Below are 20,673 nucleotides of genomic sequence, written 5' to 3' on the forward strand. Positions count from 1 at the left end.
ATTGGAGAAGACTTTTGAGAGTCCCTTGGACTGCAAGGAGATCCAACCAGTCCATCCTAAAGGAGATCAGTCCTGAATGTTCATTGGAAGGACTGATGTTGAAGCTGAAACTCCAATACTTTGGCCACTTGATGTGAAGAACCGCTCATTTGAAAAGACCCTGATTCTGGGAAAGATTGAGGGCAGGAGGAGAAGGGGACGACAGAGGATGAGATGGTTGGATGGTATCACCAACTCAATGGACATGAGTTTGGGTGGACTCTGGGAGTTGGTGATGGACAGGGAGGCCTGGCGTGCTGTGGTCCTTGGGGTCGCAGAGTCAGACACGACTGAGCGACTGAACTGAACTGTGTATTCTTGCCGCTTCTTCTTAATGTCTTCTGCTTCTGTTATGTCATTGCCGTTTCTCTCCTTTATTGAGCCCATCTTTGCATGAAATGTTCCCTTGGTATCTCCGATTCTCTTGAAGAGAGTTCTAGTCTTTCCCATTCTATTGTTTTTGTCTATTTCTTTGCATTTTTCACTGAAGAAGGCTTTCCTGTCTCTCCTTGCTGTTTTCTGGGACTCTGCATTCATTTGGGTATATCTTTCCTTTTCTCCTTTGCCTTTTGCTTCTCTTCTTTTCTCAGCTATTTGTATGGGATCCTCAGACAGCCACTTTTGCCTTCTTGCATTTCTTTTCCTTTGGGATGGTTTTGGTCACCACCTCCTGTACAGTGTTACAAACCTCCATCCATAGTTTTTCAGGCACTCTGTCTACCAGATCTAGTCCCTTGAATCTGTTCATCACCTCCACTTTATAATCATAAGGGATTTGATTTAGGTCATACCTGAATGGTCCGGTGGTTTGCCCAACTTTCTTCAATGTGAGCCTGAATTTTGCAATAAGAAGCTGATGATCTGAGCCACAGTCAGCTCCTGGACTTGTTTTTGCTGACTGTATAGAGTTTCTCCATCTTCAGCTACAAAGAATGTAATCAATCTGATTTCCGTATTGACCATCTGCTGTTGTCCATGTGTAGAGTCATCTCTTGTGTTGTCAGAAGAGAGTGTTTTCTATGACCAGTGTGTTCTCTTGGCACAACTTTGTTAGCCTTTGCCTTGTTCATTTTGTACTCCAAGGCCAAACTTGGCTGTTACTCCAGGTATCTCTTGACTTCCTACTTTTGCATTCCAGTCTCCTATGATGAAAGGACATATTCTTTTGGTGTTAATTCTGAAAGGTCTTGTAGGTCTTCATAGACCCGTTCAACTTTAGCTTCTTGGCATCGGTGGTTGGGGCATAGATTATATTACTGTGATACCAAATGGTTTGCCTTGGAAATGAACCGAGATCATTCTGGCATTTTTGAGATTGCATCCAAGTACTGTATTTAAGACTCTTCTGTTGACTGTGAGGGCTACTCCATTCCAAGGGATTCTTGCCCACAGTAGCAAATACAATGGTCATTTGAATTAAATTTGCCCATTCTCATCCATTTTACTTCTCTAGCCCCCAGCTGGCACATTGACTGCCACCCAATGGCCAATGATGGTTTTTCACCCTCAACAAAGACCAGCAATGGGACAACCAGAGCACCAGGCATGTCCTCCAGCTACGTGGAGCAGCTGAAGGGCATGTCCCTCCTAGTCAGGGCCCGACAAAACATGGTCTGCTGGAGAAGGGAATAGCAAACCACTTCAGTATTCTTGCCCCCCCATGAACAGTATGAAAAGGCAAAAAGATTGACACCTGTCAGTGAGATATACATGAATTTGTGGCACTGCAAGATAAAGAACACTTCTATCACCCCAGGAATTTCTCTTATTCCTCTTTGCATTCAATTTCTCACTTCTATTCCCCCTACCCAGGAAACCACTGCTCTGATTTCTAGTTCAGATTTCTAGAATTACATGAATGAAATCATACACTCCGTACTCTTTTGAGTCTTGTTTCTCTCAGCATAACATCTCTGATACTCATTCATGTCATATCAATATTTCATTCATATTTATTTTTCAATAATACACTACTGTATGTAGCACCCCAATCTGCTCATCCATTCACCTGTAGCTGGCCTCTGTGGGAACAGCAAGCTACGCTATCAGAACTGGCAGTGGAAGCCCCCTGTTTTAAAAAAAACACCCACAAAACTGTCAGAACCTCTGAACCTTTTTAGAAGGCTGAGAGCTAGAATAAGAAGTTACTAAACTGAAACATATCACAGGCTCTTGATATGTATTTCAAATGTGTTTCCAGAAGTTTACATCAATTTACATTCCTGGTATGAGAGTTCTTGCCTCACCATACTATTAAAACCATTTTTGTGTCTTACTTTCTGATCTTTTCAAGCATGAAAATTGAATCTAATTGTTGAAAGGAATTCAGGCTAAACCACTAGGTCCTGTAGTTACTTTGTTTCTGAGTTTACAGGATTATAGTGACCTTACTTCTTTAACCCCCACCTCACTGACTTTCTGAGAAAACTCTAATCTGAAAAGCTGGTTCACAATCTTCTGGCATCAGAATTTCTCGTAACCAAATGTCCATGAACTGCATTTCTCTGGAGTGTTCCATGATTTAGATTTGGTCTACCCTTGGATTCTAATAGGGCAGGATCAGATTTCTTTGTTTCCTCTTTCACCATCCACACCTTGTTAAATTCCTGCTGAGTTGAGAGATCTTTGCAAATCTGGTTAAATTTCAAGCTAGTCTCCTTGCCAGCTGGCTGACGTGTAATTTGTTGCTTTGCTTAGGTGGCCATAAATCAGGTTTTCCTTAAGTTTCCGCCTTAGGCAGTAAGAGGTAGTGATGGCTATGGGTGATACTCTGGGGAAGGGCTGGGAAGGCACGTCAGTGGTTTTGTGGGAATCACAGGCTTGGAAGAGTTAGAAGCCAGGAGTGAAATGAGACCCACAGTGAAGATGTATGAGGACTGGGAGCGAAGGAATGAAGGCCCTTGTGTAACACCCATTCCAAGCCTTGAGAAGAATGGAGCTCAGTTCAGTTGCTCAGTCATGTCCGGCTCTTTTCTACCCCATGGACTGCAGCATGCGAGGCCTCCCTGTCCATCGCCAGCTCCTGGAGTTTACTCAAACTCATGTCCATTGAGTCAGTTGATGCCATCCAGCTATCTCATCCTCTGTCGTCCCCTTCTCCTCCTACCTTCAGTCTTTCCCAGCATCATGGTGTGAAAAGACCCTGATTCACCAAGTGACAAGGCAGCTCCCTTTCCAGCTCTCTGATTTACCATGATCTCAAGGAGAAAGTATCATTCTTGTGCGACTGTGTCTTTAACACCTCTCAAATGCTTCTAAGAGAAAACAAGCCTCAGACCAAGAGCCTTTCTGGGCAACATTGTTAAGCTGGAATTCAATAGCACGGTTTTATTCTTTAGTTTTATTCTTTAGAATAAAGAATATTCTTTATTCTTTAGAATTTATTTTTGTGTTACTTTTTTATTTATTGTGAGTGAGTTTTGGTTATAATGGTAATATAAAGTTTCCTTTAAAATTAGTCCGCTAGAGTTGTAAAATAAAGTCAATTTAAAGGAAAAAGTTAAGTACATACTTTGCTTTTGAGACTCAATTATGGCCAAAAAATGTGACTGTCGTGGCTGAATGTCTAAGATTTGGAAAATAGTATCCCAAAGGAAGAAGGTAATGAAGAGTACTCTGAGATCCTAGAGTCCTGTATTAAAAATTACTTTCTCCAATTTTATTCATTTATTTGTGCACCATGCAGCACAAGAGGGTTTTCAAAGAAACCTTTCTTTCTCTCTCTCTTTTTTTTTTTTTGACTTTGCAGATTCCAGAAAGAAATTGGAAATTGAAGATTTAAGGATAGAATGTTATTTTACAGTATTCTCACTTACTTCAAAGAACACATGCCAGAAACTTAAAAAGGTATTACTAACCACTAGTTTGGGCTTCCCTGGTGGCTCAGACAATAAAGCGTCTGCCTGCAATGTGGGAGACCGGGGTTTGATTCCTGGGTCGGGAAGATCCCCTGGCGAAGGAAATGGCAATCCACTCCAGCACTCTTGCCTGGAAAAATCCCATGGACGGAGGAGCCTGATAGGCTGCATTCCATGGGGTCTCAGAGTCAGACCCTGAGCTACTACACTTTCACTTTCAACCACTAGTTTAAATATACATTTAACATCATCAACTGGTATCCTTAAGGGAACTAATTTTCTAAAACTTTGGATCCTTAAGTGAGTCATAGAATTGATAACAATAGAAAAAGCTGAATTAGAGTCTAATCAGTCAGCATACTTTTAGTGGAATAGTAGCTAATCACTCATTTTTGTTCCTTCAAATTCCTTTTGATAAGAATCTCTTGCCTTTCTTGTTTAGAATGTTAGAATGTACTGTGTTTTGCTCAGTCAGGTTAAAAAAGGGAAGGGTATTGTGTGGAGTCCCGTTGAGAATCTCTGGAAGGCTTGCATTTCACAACTTGAAGGTAAAGGACAATAAAATGCAAAAATGCAAGGAAAAAAATGTGTCAAAAATGAGCAGGAGACTAGTTGTGGGGGGGAAATGTGAGAACCATAGACCTGAATGTTAACAGAGGTGGGCTTGTGAAACATACATGTTTGGAACTCTTATGAGTTTTTTTCTTTAAGATCAACAAAAAAATATTTAAATTTATCTCTCTGGGATATGTGGGGTTTCGAGGAAAGACTAGTTCAAGGTCTTTCTGCTTTCAAGAGTGTGATCCGTTTTATATCCACAGGATGATTGGAAAATTAAGTGGCTGAGAGATCTTATTCTGGAGGGGGAAAAAAAAAGCAGTACAATTCTGGGGTTGCACAGATAAACCCAAAGTATTTTCTTAATACCCAAAGAAAAGAGCTTGGGCCCTACCAAGACAGGAAGTTCAGCACCTATATGAGGTTTTTGAGGATTTCCAGGGAGATGGTGTCTCCTGGTCATCCACTGCTTGGAATTCCACATTACCTCTCTTTGTCGCCCTCATTCTGTCCCACTTCACTCCAGCATGGCCATTGCCACTCCTTCATTCCCTCAGGTGCTTATATGTAACTGGTTTGGCTGGAGATATAAGGAGAGCTGGGGCAGGGCTGTGGAGAGGACTACACACAACCCAGATCAGGCAGTGATGACGGACATGCTGCTGTTGCCAGGTTCCTGGGCTCTGACTACCGCAGGAGAGCCATGACTACCGTGAATGCCTCATCCCAGATCGCTCTCTCCTCAGGGCATTTTGCTCTCTCCCACAACTCCTCGGCTCCAAATTCTGGGCCCTGTCCCCTCACAGGGTGTGTAGGAACTTATCCCTGTTACCTAATTTGGAAAACATACATTTGCATCCTTATTCCAGTCTAGGATTGAGACATACATTTTTTCCTCCCAGACTTCAAACTTTTTATTTTGTACTGGGGTATAGCTGATTAACAATGTTGTGGTAGTTTCGGGTGAACAGTGAAGGGATTCAGCCATGCATGTCTATATGCACCCGTTCTCCCCCAAACCCCTCTCCCATCCAGGTTGGCACATAACATTGAATAGAGTTCCATGGAGGCACACTTTTTAAAAAGCAGTAATAATTAAGAAGTTTTGCTAAACAAAAGCATTGTCTACCTCTGGTCATCTACCCCACTGATGTAACCCACAAGCAGACACAACTAAATTATGATTTTTTTTTACTGTAATACATCTCAGATCAATATCTTAAGCACGACTCCTTCCTGCTTTTGTTCAGTTGCTCAGTCATGTCCATCTCTTTGTGACACCATGGCCTACAGCACACTAGGCTTCCCTGTCTTTCACTATCTCCCAGAGTTTGCTCAAACTCATATCCATTGAGTCAATGATACCATCCAACCATCTCATCCTCTGTCGTCCCCTTCTCCTCCTGCCCTCAATAATTCCCAGCGTCAGGGTCTTTCCCAGTGAATTGGCTCTTTGCATCAGGTGGCCAAAGTATTGGAGCTTCAACTTCAGCATCAGTCTTTCCAGTGAATATTCAGGATTGATTTCCTTTAGAATTGACTGCTTTGATCTCCTTGTAGTCCAAGGGACTCTCAAGAGTCTTCTCCAATACCACAGTTCAAAAGCATCAATTCTTTGGTACTCAGCCTTCTTTATGGTCCAATTCTCACATCCGTACATGACTACTGGAAAAACCATAGCTTTGACCAGATGGACCTTTGTTGGCAAAGTAATGTCTCTGTTTTTTAATATGCTGTTCCTGCTCTAAGTAGAGAAATTCCAGGACCAAAGAAAGGTGGGGGATTGTGGGGTGGGGAAATCTTTCCCATGGCTTTGGCTTTGTTGGTGATTTCATTTGTTTCTTCAGGCGCTGCACTGAGAGGCTGGCCCTGGATCCTGATTGCCCTTCTGCCAGAAAGACACATGCAGCCAAAGATGAATTTGGGGAAAGCAGCCACTTGCTTCTTTAACCATGGAAAAGCGCGGCCACAGTAAGATGGAAATAGTCCCATCAGAGTCTCACTCCTTCATCAAGTTGTTGAAAGTCAACCGGGAGCATCTGGTCACTCACATCCGAAACACTCAGTGTCTGCTGGACAACTTGTTGCAGAATGACTACTTCTCCAATGAAGATGCAGAGATCGTGTGTGCCTGCCCCACGCAGCCCGACAAGGTGCTAGTGACAGGGAGGCCGGCTCTGGTGGCCAGACGGGGTGAAGAGCTTTGAGAGTTCAGTACATTGGGTGATTATTTACAGAACAGAAATTACATATTTCATTTCTGTGATCATGACACAGCAAACTCCTCTGATCCCCCCCATTCTCCTTGCTGTGTGTACTGGTTCTCAAACAACTCATTTTCCAATTCACTTTAAATTAGTGAATTCTTTAGAAAGAAAGTGAGTATGAAATGCTAGCTATGCTACCCTCTTCTGTGCCTTTTAAACCCTGGAGAGCTGCTCACTGCTGGGTACTGCTCTGAGAATGGCCCTCACTTCTGATTGAGGAGTGGCTGCATTGTAGCCCAGGTCCACAGTAAAGACTGTCTTACACTTCACTGTGGGAAGTTTTCACGGCCCTTGGTTTCACTTTAACTTTGCATCATGTTCAGAAAAATAGAATGGAGGGGCCAAATCCTCCTTCTTGGGGACAGGAGTGACAGAATTCATTCCCTGGTGGCTCAGTTGGTAAAGAATCTTCCTGCAATGCAAGAGATCCCAGTTCCATCTCTGGATCAAGAAGATCCCCTGGAGAAGGAAATGGCAATCCACTCCAGTGTTCTTCCTGGGAAATCCCATGGACAGAGGACAGAGGAGCCCGGTGGGCTGTAGTCCATGGGGCCGCAAGAGTCGGACATGACTTAGTGACTAAACCACCGGCAGCACTTTTCTGACCTTTTGGGCTCAGAAAAGACCAGGAAGGTTTCTGAGAAAAGCACAAAGAACACCATGGTGATTTTCTCCCTTGAATTTTTAATACGACAGAAAGCTTCCTTAAGGTACACCTTACACAGGGGTCTACTGTCCGTTTGCTCTGCGGCCCAGCACCCACCTCATTATGCCTAATGGCTGATTTTCTGCCCTCAGCTCTCATTCCCAGAGAGCAGTAGTGTTAGGTTAAGAGGGAAAAGAAGAGGTGGGAAAAGGAAATTCCGGGGGTGGGCCTGACCCCAGTTGTGAGTCTGACCTTTTTATTTTTAGGTTCGTGGAAGCCTCTGTTTTCCTAGAGCCATGCAGTTTGTTTCTTGCTCAGGAGGTCCATTTCACAAATCCTGGGCCTTCAGGCTGTAGCATCTCACACTGGCTGGGTGGACAGTCAAGCTCGAGGCTATAAGAGCTCAGAAGCCTGCATGTGGGCCCCTCTGCGGGGTGGACAACCCTAGCACTGGCCCTTACCCTCCTGCTTGCGCCCCGCTAGGTCCGCAGAATTCTGGACCTGGTACAGAGCAAGGGCGAGGAGGTGTCCGAGTTCTTCCTCCACGTGATCCAGCAACTCGCAGATGCTTATGTGGATCTCAGGCCTTGGCTGTCGGAGATTGGCTTCTCCCCTTCTCCGCTCATTCAGAGCAAAGCTGTTGTCAACACTGACCCAGGTATGAGGTAGCCGCCCGGAGGCAAGGCCCCCGGGGCTTTGAAATGTTCTCTGTGCAGGCCCAGCAGGGGATAAAGGTGGGGTCTGCCTCGGCCAGCTCTGCCCTCCACCCCAGGCAGCAGGCTCTGCTGCTGTGTTCCTTTTAGAAAAAGAGAGCCGGGCCCCTGTCACCCTTGTGCAGCCCTGGGGACTGTGATTGAACTGCCTACGTGTAGCTGGTCTGGTTTATGTAAGGGTTTATGGAGGTATCGGGATGACTTGTGTTTGAACCCCTTGCTGGCTTCCTATTCTGACATATCTAGACATTTTAGCCGTTGTACAAATTCAAGGTTGTATTTTTTTCCTTCTTAAAAAATCTTTCCAAATTTAATTCTAGGCGAAGAATTCATCTATCACTCCTGACTGCCAGTCCTTATTTCCAAAACATCATGCCCAACCCGACCTTGCCCTTTAGTTAAATGATTAGTTCAGTATAGGTATTTATGATGTGCTCACCATGTGCTAAGTCTGGGGGTGCTCGATGCCAGGGGTACAGTGGGGAGCAGATCCAGATATGGTTCATGTCTTCAGGGAGCTCAGAGGTTAATGCAGGAAACTGGTAGTAACACAAATGTGTATTTGCAAATAGTGATAAGGAGCACAGCAGTCCAAGGTGCTGAGAGAGCACATAATTGGAGCCACAGTCTGGTCTGAGGACCAGAGAATCTTCTTTCCACGCCTGTGGTCGCTCCACTTTAAGACAGCTGTTGGCAACATACCAGCACCGAGCTTCCAAACTCTTGAGTTTCAAAGAATCCAGTTTGACCTTGAAAACAGAAGCATAGGATCATGTTCCAGGTGTGTATTTGGGAGAAACTAGACCCAGGGACAGAGTGTCAGGGCCGAGCTTTTGCTTCTGAGGTTCCAACACTTCAGCACCAGCCATTGCTAGCTTCTCACTCTCACTGCTCCTGCTCACCTCACTTTTGTTGTTTTTGTTGTTGCTAAGTCCTGTCCAACTCTCTGACCCCATGGACTGCAGCACACCAGGTTCCTCTGTCCTCCATTCTCTCCCATAGTTTGCTCAAATTCATGTGCATTGTGTCAGTGATGGCATCCAATCATCTCGTCCTCTGTGGCCGCCTTCTCCTCCTGCTTTCAATCTTCCCCAGCATCAGGATCTTTTCCAGTGAGTCAGATCTTCACATCAGGTGGCCAAAATATTGGAGCTTTAGCATCAGTCCTTTCAATGAATATTCAGGGTTGATTTCCTTTAGATTTACTGGTTTGATTTCCTTGCTCTCCAAGGGACTCTCAAGAGTCTTCTCCAATACCACAGTTCAAAAGCATTAATTCTTTGGCACACAGCCTTCTGTATGGTCCAGCTCTCACATCCGGTTGAATCTGTACATGACTACTGGAAAAAACATAGCTTTGACTATACAGACCTTTGTCAGCAAAGTGATGTCTCTGCTTTTTCATATGCTGTCTAGGTTTGTTATCTTCCCCTATGAAAAAACGAAAATATTCCTTTGATGAGTTTTCTAAAAGGACTTTTCTCCATTGGGCCCTTTACCTAGCTACTGTGACATATTTTCAAGTATAATTCACTCTATAAGAAGCCAGATGCAAAAGGCTGCATATTGTATGAATCCATTTATAGGAAATGTCCAGAAAAGGCAAATTTATGGAGACAGAAAGCAGACCAACAGTTTCCCAGAGCCAAGGTGAGACAGAGATAGTCAGCAAATGCACTTACGATGGATATTGTACCCCTGGATTATAGCAATGTTTGCGTAAATCTGAAAATTTACTAAAAATAATTGTAAACCTGTTGTAAAAGAGGTGAATTTATAATCTGTACATTTTCCCTTACTAAAACTTGGAAAAATAGAATTTACTTCACAAATGTTAAGCAGAGAACCAAGTTGATAGGAGAGGGTTGTAAATGAATCTGGAAATATGCACGTGGCCAATTTTTATTGTTATCATTAAAATCCCAAAAGTATTTTAAGGGAATTTATGGAATACCCTTTTTTTGCCTGGAGTAAGGCCATTTTGTAGCTTGGTTCTGCAGAGTGGCACCCACGTCCTCATGTTAAACCATGTACCCGCCTATGGGCAATCCCAGGGCTCCCCCTAGGGCATGTGCTAAGCATCAGTGATTCCCCAGGCCTCAGCTTTGGAACCAGGACTGCTGTGCTCTGTGGAGTCCTTTATTTACTCAGTTATAGTGAGGCACAGCCCCTTTGTAGTCCATATTAATATCAAACGTATCATCACAAAAAGTTTGGCATTGGGTTTTATGAGACTATTTAAGAGCAGTGTAATAAGCACAAGAAGTTTTGGGACAGTTTCTTCCTCATAGTACAAGTTCCGGTGTAGACTGGCCTGAGCTGTTTGAGTGGAACACTTGGGGTGGGCTGGAGCAGCAGAGCCATGTAGCCTAGCCCTCTATTTTGAAGGGGCTTCAGCTTTTAGCTGGTGTTCAATGACGACTTGTGCAGAGGAGTAGGGAGCCTGATTCAGACACTGATCCCAGTTGGATTCTGTCCCTGCTGGCTGGCTAAATTTGAGGTCCGGCAGAGAGGGGTGGAGGCCAGGGGATTCTGGAATGCTAGCTCTTTGTATTTGAGGAGTCCTTGCACCTGGACTCAGTGTCCAGGCTGTGGGTTTGTCTGTCTGTGTACTTATTTCTCCACCTGAGACCTCCCTATTGGATACCCTTTCCATCTGTGTCTCTTTCTCATCCTTCTCCCACCTCTCACCCACCGGCTCTCCCTGCAGTGAGCGGATACAGCCAAAAGCTGCAACAGCAACTGGGCCGGGACTCCAAGTTCATTCTGTGTTATGCCCAGAAGGAGGAGCTGCTGTTGGAGCAGATGTACACGGACACGGTGGTGGAGCTGGTCAACTTCAGCAACGAGAGCCTGGGCAGCCTGGACAGCCTGGCCTGCCTCCTGGACGCATCTACGGGCGTCCTCAATGAGCAGGGTGAGATCATCTTCGTGTTTGGCGATGCAGGCATGGGCAAGTCCATGCTGCTGCAGCGGCTGCAGAGCCTCTGGGCAGCAGGCCAGCTGGACCCAGGAATCAAGTTCTTCTTCCACTTCCGCTGCCGCACCCTCAGCTGCTTCAAGAAGAGCGCGGCACTGTGTCTGCAGGACCTGCTCTTCAAGCATTACTGCTACCCAGAGCAGGACCCCGGGGAGGTTTTCGCCTTCCTGCTGCGCTTTCCCCACACGGCCCTCTTCACCTTTGATGGCCTAGACGAGCTGCACTCAGACTTCGACCTGAGCAGCGAGCCCGATACCTCCTCCCCTTGGGAGCCCGCCCACCCGCTGGCCCTGCTGGCCAGTCTGCTCAGTGGGAAGCTGCTCAAAGGGGCGCGCAAGCTGCTCACGGCCCGCACGGGCGTCGAGGTCCCGCGACATCTCCTCTGGAAGAAGGTGCTCCTCCGCGGCTTCTCCCCTAGCCACCTGCGCGCCTACACCGGCAGGATGTTCCCCGAGCACGCCGTGCGCCAGCGCCTGCTGGATCAACTGGAGGCCAACCCCAACCTCTGCAGCCTGTGCGCGGTGCCCCTCTTCTGCTGGATCATCTTCCGGTGCTTCCAGCACTTCCACGACGCCTTTGAGAGCTCCCCACAGCTGCCTGATCTCACGGTGACGCTGACTGACATCTTCCTCTTGGTCACCGAGGTCCACCTGAACAGGACGCAACCCACCAGCCTGGTGCAGCAGAACACGCGGAGCCAGACGGAGACCCTCCGCGCCGGCCGGGACACCCTGTGCTCGCTGGGCCGGGTGGCTCACAGGGGCATGGAGAAGAGCCTCTTCGTCTTCAACCAGGACGAGGTGCAGGCGTCCGAGGTGCGGGAGGGGGACCTGCAGCTGGGCTTCCTTCGGACCATGCCGGAGCTGGGCCTCGGAGGGGAACAGCAGTCCTATGAGTTCTTCCACCTAACCCTCCAGGCCTTCTTTGCTGCCCTCTTTCTAGTGGTGGACGACAAGGTGGGCACTAGGGAGCTGCTCAGATTCTTCCAAGAGTGGACTCCTCCCGAGGAGGCTGTGGCCACATCCACCTGCTATCCTCCTTTTCTCCCCGTCCATTGCCTGGGGGGCCACGACCTGCATGGGGAAGACCCCTTCAAGAACAAGGATCACTTTCATTTCACCAACCTCTTCCTGTGCGGGCTGTTGTCCAAAGGCAAACAGAAACTTCTGCAGCACCTGGTGCCCACCGCTGCCCTGCGGCGAAAACGCAAGGCCCTGTGGACTCATCTGTTCGCCAGCCTGCGCTCCCACCTGAAGAGCCTGCCCCGGGTTCAGTCTGGGGGCTTCAACCAGGTGCAGGCCCTGCCCACCTTCATCTGGATGTTGCGCTGCATCTACGAGACACAGAGTGAAAAGGTGGGGCAGCTGGCGGCCAGGGGCATCTGCGCCAACTACCTCAAACTGACCTTCTGCAATGCCTGCTCGGCTGACTGCAGTGCCCTCTCCTTCGTCCTGCATCACTTGCGCAAGCGGCTGGCACTCGACCTGGACAACAACAACCTCAACGACTTCGGCGTGCGTGAACTGCAGCCATGCTTCAGCCGCCTCACTGTCATCAGGTGAAGCCACCAGGTTCAGGGAGCGGTTGGCAGGGCTGGGGCTCAGGTGACAGACCCAAGGATTAGGATCCTGGAGCTGGATTTCCTGGGTTATCCTGGGACTCATGACCACAGATCTGGAAGCATCCGGACCTTCTCTGTCTCAGGGTGAAAGTGAAAGTCGTTCAGTCCTGCCCAACTCTTTGGGACACCATGGACTATATAGTCCATAGTATTCTCCAGGCCTTTCCCTGGAGAGTGGGTAGCCTTTCTCTTCTCCAGGGGATCTTCTCAACCCAGGGATTGAACCCAAGTCTCCCCCACTGCAGGCAGGACTGCAGCATACCAGATCTCTGTTTTGGCAAATGAGGAGGCAGAGGCACGGAGAAGTCGCTCAAGGTCACGTATGGGGGCCGTGGTGGAGCCAGAATCATAAAGAACCTATCTTTTGAGATTTATGTGAGGCTCAGAGATAACCCGTGAGAAGTTCCTGACACAAAAAATTTTATAAAAGCAAAAAAATAAGATTTTGTGCTTATTAGCATTAATTTCTACCAAAAAAGCTGGCAGCCCTGAGCAGCAAAGGATCTCAGTAAAGAATGCTGACTCTTAGTTTCCTGTTTGATGGTTTAGAGGAAAGAAAAGCCAGTCAGTCTTCTTTCTTCTATTAGCATCTTGTGTTAAATATGCCTTGTAAATCTCTACGGGGGGTTTCAGTTCTCTGCTACTTGGCTCATGCATTCCTGAAGAGCAGAAGGGATTTGGAACTGATTCCAGGTACCAGTTACACCAGCACCAGAGTGTACATTGTGCAGGGATGGGTGGATGTAGGGAGCCCAAGCCTGTGCTGGCCTGGGAATTGGGACGTCTGGAATCTGTTCTCTGCGCTCTCAGCCAGCAACTCTCTGTATGTAGCCTCAGGCAACGCCACACTCTGCCTCCCCGTGCCCCTTTCATAAGGTGGAAATGAGTATGATGGTCCCGTAGTTTGCCTGCAAACAGCAAAAGACAAAACAGGAAGAAATGGACCACCCTAAGGAAGCATTCTGAGCTCCCTAAGGGCGTCAGTGAGGATTAGTTGTGGCTGAGAGTTAGAGAAAACTCACAATACTGGTGGACTTTCCAGGTGGTGCTAGTGGTGAAGAATGCTCCTGTGGATGCAGGAGACACAAGAGACACAGTTTCCATCCCTGGGTTGGGAAGATCCCTTGGAGTAGGAAATGGCAACCCACTCCAGTATTCATGCCTGGAAAATCCCATGGACAGAAGAGTCTGGTGGACTGTAATCCTTGGGCCTGCAGAGAGTGGAGCATGACTGAGCACCAAGCACCACCAAAATACTGGTGGCTTAGATAAGTTATAAGCTTATTTGTTTCTCATGAAAAAGTTTAAAGGAGGGCAGTTTAGGGCTGCTATGATGTCTCCATGACCACCAGCCTTGGCTGTCTTTTGCCTTACTGCTCTGTTGTCCTCCCTATCTGACTGCCAACTCTTGGCCCAGAATGGCTGCTTCAGCTCCAGCCATTCAGTTGACGTTCTAGTCACCAAGAGGAACAAAAGGCAAAGGACAAACCCCATTCTTCTTTTGGTAAATTTATTTTATTGAATTATATTTGATTTACAATGTTGTATTCATTTCTGCTGTATAGCAAAGTGATTCATTGATTCAAAGGGATTCAAAGTGATTCAGTTACATAATTTTTTCATGTTCTTTTTTCCATTATGGTTTATCACAGGATATGGAATATAGATCCCTGTGCTCTACAATAGAACCTTGTTTATCCATTATGTGTATTGATATAATACACATAATGTATTATATAATGTGTAATACAGATAATGTGTATCACAGATAATGTGATATCTGCTAATCCAAAATTCCCAATCCATCCCTACCCCATCCCACCCTTCCCCTTGGCAACCATAAATCTCTTCTCTATTTCTGTGAGTCTGTTTCACAGATAAGTTCATTTGTTTCATATTTTAGATCCCACACATAAGTGATATCATATGGTATTTGTCTCTTTCTGACATTTCATTTAGTGTGATACTCTCTAGTTGCATCATGTTGCTGCAAATGGCATTATTTCATTCTTTTTTATGGCTGAGTAGCATTCCATTGTATATGTGTACCACATCTTCTTTATTCATTTATCTGTTGATGGACATTCAGGTTGTTTCCATGTCTTGACTATTGTGACTAGTGCTGCTCTGAACATAGTGGCATATTTTTAATTATAGTTTAGGACACATCCCATTCTTTTAAGAAAACTTATCAGCCACTGCTAATGAGAATTCTGCTTAGATTTCACTGGGCAGAAGTTAATCATGTGTGCCCAGCTAAAAAATGGGGGATTCTGTTTCTAAGGAAGCATGAATATTGGGAGTGACTAGTGGGCTCTGGGATAGTCCTGCAGTGCTTGTAAACACTGTGCCTCATCACCAAGACTAGTAACGTGAGTGGGAAGGATCCAGAGTGTCTGATATGATAATTCTGATTGGCCATGCTTCCAAATCCCATAGCCCCTTGTGAACAGTGAGAGCCACATTGACACAGATGCTATGCTATGCTAAGTCACTTCAGTCGTGTCCGACTCTGTGTGACCCCATAGACGGCAGCCACCAGGCTCCCCCGTCCCTGGGATTCTCCAGGCAAGAGCACTGGAGTGGGTCATTGACACAGAGGCCCCTGGCAAATGCAGTATATCAGAGGGGGCTGGCCACATGTGTCCTTCAGGTGTCCCTCGTAGCCATTGTGTTGAGTCATAGCTGTGCTGTAGCCTTGTCAATGGGCTGATTCTGGTGGGTTTCTTAGCCCCCATGAAGACCAGGTTCTATAGGAGCCATGTAACTGGCTAGTATGGCCATTCTCTCTGGGGGCATTTATAGCTGGGAAAAGCTGGGACCTATAAGCTTCAGAACATTGTGGAATTAATGTTCTTTCACGGTGAGAAGCTGCTCTGATTCTTAAATTTCTTTACTGTTTTTTTCAGACTCAGTGTGAACCAGATCACTGACAGTGGGGTGAAGGTGCTATATGAAGAGCTGACCAAATACAAAATTCTGACATTTTTAGGGTATGTATTTCTCAAGAACACTGGGACAGCTATGTAGTAAGAATAGAGAGTAGCAGGAAATTGCCCTTCCTATGGATCACTGGATGGTTGAGACTGATGGCACTGGACACCAGGAAAAGCATTAGTCTGGGAGCCAGGAATCCTGAGTTCTGCTTTTGGCTCAGCCAGCAGCTCACTCTTTGAGAAAGTCAGGAAATCTCACTGAACCCAGCCCTCTCATCCCCCTTGTATAATTGGGATCCTAATATAGGCATATAGTTTTACAGGTGGTGATTGAGAGATATAATGGCTGCATACCTGGGGATATGTTTTATGAACGTGAGAATACTATTTATGTGGCAGATTTCACTACCTTGGGTCCATGATCTGTTGTCCAGAATCCTTGGAGCATGACACAAATCAGGAATCACTGTTCCTACTACCAGCAGTGGCATGACCCCATTTTCAACACTTTAATATTTCTGCAGCAAAATGTAGAAACAGTCAAACCAGTTGAGATAAAGATCATGAACGGCACCACATTGGTTGTCAAAATAGTTATGAGGAAGTTTGGGTTTGGGGAGCCTTTGGGATCTTGGAGTTTGAGATGAGGGCTGTGGGCCAGCCTGGCCAGCCCCATGGCGGCTGTGGACTCTATGAGCTGGAGCCAGCCTGTCAGCTTCTTGGGGCCTTAGTTTTCTCAGCCATCACATGAGGACACTGAAGCACTCGATCCCAGGTTGCTTTTTGGCTCTGGAGTTCCGGTGACCATGGAACACTGGAAACCTGTCTGCGTACCACTTTCAACCTTATTGTTGCTTTGGTATCAAGTGGTAAACGGACTAAAAGGTAGGCACTCAGGTGGTTCTAATGGTCAGAAAATGTTACCCCTTGAGATTATCCCTTCATCTCAAAGTGCCCCCCTGCCTACCATTTATTGAGCACTTACATGCAAGAGCTTGGAATGATCTCGTATGATCCTCATAACAATCCTGTGAGAAGCTGTAAATCTTACCCCTTGTTACAGATAGAGAAACCAAGGCACAGAGAGGCTGGGTGCATTGTCCCAGGTCATAAAGCTGGGGAAACTGGCAGTGTTGGCCTTGACCCCAGCCTGTGAGACCCCTGAGCCCCAAACTATGGTCTCCACATGCCCTTCCTTTCTCCTTTTGACCCAGACTCTGGACATCAGCAGACAGCACTTACTTTAAAAAAATAATGGGGTCATAAATTCTCATGGCCGTGCTTTCTCTCGAAGCTTATACAACAACCAAATCACCGATGTCGGAGCCAGGTACATCGCCAGAATCCTGGATGAGTGCAAAGGCCTCACACACCTGAAGTAAGTGGGGTGGGTGCAACGGGGTCTTCAGCAGCTTCTCTCGGTCACCCGTTGTTGTTCAAGCAAAGAATAAATGTCACCCTGGAGCTGCCTTCTGCTTGCCCCAGGGCCTTATAGTTCAAATCAGGACATCTGTGTGGTGAACTGTGGGTGAGGCTTAGAGTTTGGAAGGGTATGCGGAGGTCCTGAGGGGAAAGCCCTACCATGTTGGGAGCGAGAGCCTGGCGTTTTGATTTCATTAACTCCTGACCGGAGAAAGGCCACAAGTGTCACCCTTTCTGGAGGTCTTTTTCCCCTGAGGAAGTTCCTCATTATCTTAGTCCATCTTGCTTTTGTAACAAAATAACATTCCCAGGTGGCACTGTAAAGAACCCGCCTGCCAATGCAGGAGACAAAAGAGACTCAGGTTTGATCCCTGGGTTGGAAAGATCCCTTGCAGGAGGGCATGGCAGCTCACTCCAGTATTCTTGCCTAGAGAATCTCATGGACAGGGGAGCCTGGTGGGCTACAGACCATAGGGTCTCAAAGAGTCAGACACAATTGAGGCAACTTAGCATGTGTGCATAAACCCTGGGGATTTCTTTCTCATGGTTTTTGGGACTGGAGAGTCTAAGGTTAATGTGCCAGAAGATTAGGTGCCTGATGAGGGCCCGATTCTTGGTTCTTCAGTTCAGTCGCTCAGTCATGTCAGACTCTTTGCGACCCCGTGAATTGCAGCATGCCAGGCCTCCCTGTCCATCCCCAACTCCTGGAGTTCACTCAGACCCACGTGGTGCCTTCTTGCTGCGTCCTCACATGGTGGTGGAAAAGAGGGAGAGGGAGCATTCTTGGACTTCACTTATAAGTCACTAATCCCATTTGTGAGGGCTGTGATGCATAACCTTATCACTTCCCAAAGGCCCCATCTCCTAGTATCCTAATATCTAGGGGTTAGGATTTCAACATATAGATTCTGGTGGGGTGAGGGAGGCAAACATTCAGGCCACAGCCATCTAGTTGCAGGCAACAGTTTGAACCTTGGCTGTGTCATAGGAAATGTCCTGCTAAAGATGTCAGAGCACCGGGCTTGGAGGAGCCCCTGGTGCTGCTCTGGTGATGGGACCCTACCCCTTGACCATTTGCAGTTGAAGTGGGAACCATCTGGTCTGCTGATGGAAAGGAGTGATGCTCGGAGGTCATTTAAAGAATCTGAGGGAGAACTCGGATCCCTTAGTTTCTGCAGAGCTTGTGTCCCCTGGAGAGGAGAGCTGACTTACTTTCCTCAGAGCTTCAGGCCCCTTCCTGAGGGGAAGCCCAGGGAAGGCTGCTGTGGGTCCCAGGAGAAAGAGGGCCCCAGGGGGCTCTGTGCCAAGGATGAGGGTGGCTGATGCTGGAGTTCCCTCACAGCTGGAGCTGATGTGTGCATGACTCTCTCTGCAGATTGGGAAAAAACAAAATAACAAGCGAAGGAGGAAAGAGTCTCGCTCTGGCTGTGAAGAACAGCAAATCCATCTTTGAAGTGGGGTGAGTAGAGGCGAATGCCCGTGGGTGTTTGTATACGACCTGCTTTGTGTACACTAGTGTTTGCTGGCCTGTAGCTTTCCTTTTTTGCGATATTTTTGTCTGGTTTTGGTATCAAGGTGATGGTGGCTTCACAGAATGAGTTTGGGAGTTTTCCTTCCTCTACAAGATTTTGGGACAGTTTCAGAAGGATAGGTGTTTACTGTTCTCTAAATGTTTGGTATAATTTGCCTATGAAGCTATCAGGTCCTGGCCTTTTGTTTGCTGAGAGTTTTTCAGCACTTGCAATTGGTCTGTTCATACTTTCCATTTCTTCCTGGTTTAGTCTTGGGAGCTTATACCTTTCTAAGAATGTGTCCATTTCTTCTAAATTGTCCATTCTATTGGCATATAGTTGCTCATAGTAGTCTCTTATAATCCCTTGTATTTCTGTAGTGTTCTTGTATCTTCTTTTTCATTTCTTATTTTATTGATGTCAGCCCTCTCCCTTTATTTCTTGACTCTGGCTAAAGGTTTATCAATTTTGTTTATCTTTTCAAAGAACTAGCTTTTAGTTTCATCGACCTTTGCTATTTTGTCTTTGTTTATTTCTGCTCTGATCTTTGTGATTTTTTCCTGCTACTAACTTTGGGCTCTGTTTGTTCTTTCTCTGATTGCTTTGGGTGTAAGTTTAGGTTGTTTGAGATTTTTCTAATTTCCTGAGGTAAGATTATATTGCTATAAACTTCCTTCTTAGAACGACTTTTGCTGCTTTCCATGGGTTTTCGATTGCTGTGCTTTTTGTTTTCATTTGTCTCTAGGTATTTTTTTAATTTCCTCTTTGATTTCTTCAGTGATCCATTGTTTTCTTAGTAGCATGTTGTCTGTTGTTGTTTAGTCTCTAAGTTGTGTCCAGCTCTTTTGCTTCTCCGTGGACTGTAGCCCACCAGGCTTCTCTGTCTATGGGATTTCACAGGCAAGAATACTGGAGTGGGTTGCCATTTACTTCTCTAGGAGATCTTCCCAACCCAGGGATCAAACCCATGTCTCTTGCATTGGCAGGCAGGTTCTTTATCACTGAGCCACCTGGAAAGCCCAGCATATTGTTTAGCCTCCACATTTTGTGTTTTTTTACAGTTATTTTCTTTAGGTGATTTCTAATCTCATAGCTTTGTGGTTGGAAAAGATGCTTGACAGGATTTCAGTTTTATTAAATTTACTGAGGCTTGCTTTATGGCCCAGCATGTGATCAATCCTGGAGTGCCGGGGTCCAGGCCCGGCTGATCCAGGGTATTCGAAGCGGGGATGGCGTCGGTGAGGATCAGGATACAATAGCTTCCATTAGATATTAATTAAAGATATAAAGAGTAATAGAATAAGGATAGCTCAGTAGGAAAATTCAGTGGAGAAAAGAGGCTGAGTAGCTTGGTTTACGCAGGAGACCAATAAAACTTCAAGACAAGAAGCTTGCACCACGTAAGTAGGCCGCAGGCGTCCTTCCGTTCTCCCGAAGGAGAGGAGACACTGAGGCCTCCCCGGTCGGATCTTAGAAGCCCAGGCATAATTAGTAAGCATGGTGGGTTCCGCGCTCCAGATGGAGACTCAGCCAGAGTGAGAGAGAGAACGACATGGGGAGACAAGTCTTTCGAGAAACTGATCCCAATTCTTTATTTTCCATGGTCTACTTTTATACACTGAGATGTTATGCAAAAGTCACGCGGAGTCAGCAGTCCTGACTTTTATCAAAGTCAGGTGCTTCATACAAATGTATACAGAGGTCTTAGGGGTGTTACATCATCTTCTGGCCAGGGGGCCTGCTGACAATTTATGACCCTCTCCTTGTGACAGCGGTCAGTCAACCAGGACACTTATTTCTCCAGGGGTGATTATTCTTAAAACAGACGCCACCCAAATAAAGTTACATTCCTATAGGGTGAGGGTGTAGTGGGTTTTAGTTAAGGAAAGAATTTACTTAGCCTAAGGTCTAACGTGATTAATATCAAAGGTTAATACTTATTTCTTCTATATATTCATTAATGTGTGTAAGGGCAGGGGATATGGAGACTTAGCAACAAACATTGGCTCAACAAATGAAAAACCCTTCACCAATACAATTTCTAATCAGCCCACTATACTTATACTAATGGTTTTCTAACTTTTCTAAGGAACCTGTTTTTAGAAGGTTTAAAGCATCTCGTG

General features: G+C 46.2%; 1 protein-coding gene across 4 annotated transcripts in view; it reads left to right on the forward strand.

Annotated features, from left to right (window-relative positions):
• NOD1 (nucleotide-binding oligomerization domain containing 1) overlaps nucleotides 1-20,673 on the forward strand; it is a 110,652-nt gene that overhangs the window by 62,346 nt on the left and 27,633 nt on the right. For 3 of the 4 annotated variants that reach the window (XM_010829264.1, XM_010829272.1, XM_010829249.1), the window contains exons 2-7: nucleotides 6,302-6,607; nucleotides 7,851-8,025; nucleotides 10,791-12,618; nucleotides 15,591-15,674; nucleotides 16,912-16,995; nucleotides 18,415-18,498. In XM_010829264.1, coding sequence (XP_010827566.1) covers nucleotides 6,407-6,607; nucleotides 7,851-8,025; nucleotides 10,791-12,618; nucleotides 15,591-15,674; nucleotides 16,912-16,995; nucleotides 18,415-18,498 — 2,456 coding nt within the window. In that variant the 5' untranslated portion in view covers nucleotides 6,302-6,406. Of the gene's footprint in view, nucleotides 1-3,787; nucleotides 3,886-6,301; nucleotides 6,608-7,850; nucleotides 8,026-10,790; nucleotides 12,619-15,590; nucleotides 15,675-16,911; nucleotides 16,996-18,414; nucleotides 18,499-20,673 lie in introns of all 4 variants that reach the window. The other variant, XM_010829256.1, reaches the window with a different exon arrangement.

This window comes from Bison bison, unplaced genomic scaffold (genome assembly GCF_000754665.1).
Source record: "Bison bison bison isolate TAMUID 2011002044 unplaced genomic scaffold, Bison_UMD1.0 scf7180017858770, whole genome shotgun sequence".
Lineage (NCBI taxonomy): Eukaryota > Metazoa > Chordata > Mammalia > Artiodactyla > Bovidae > Bison > Bison bison.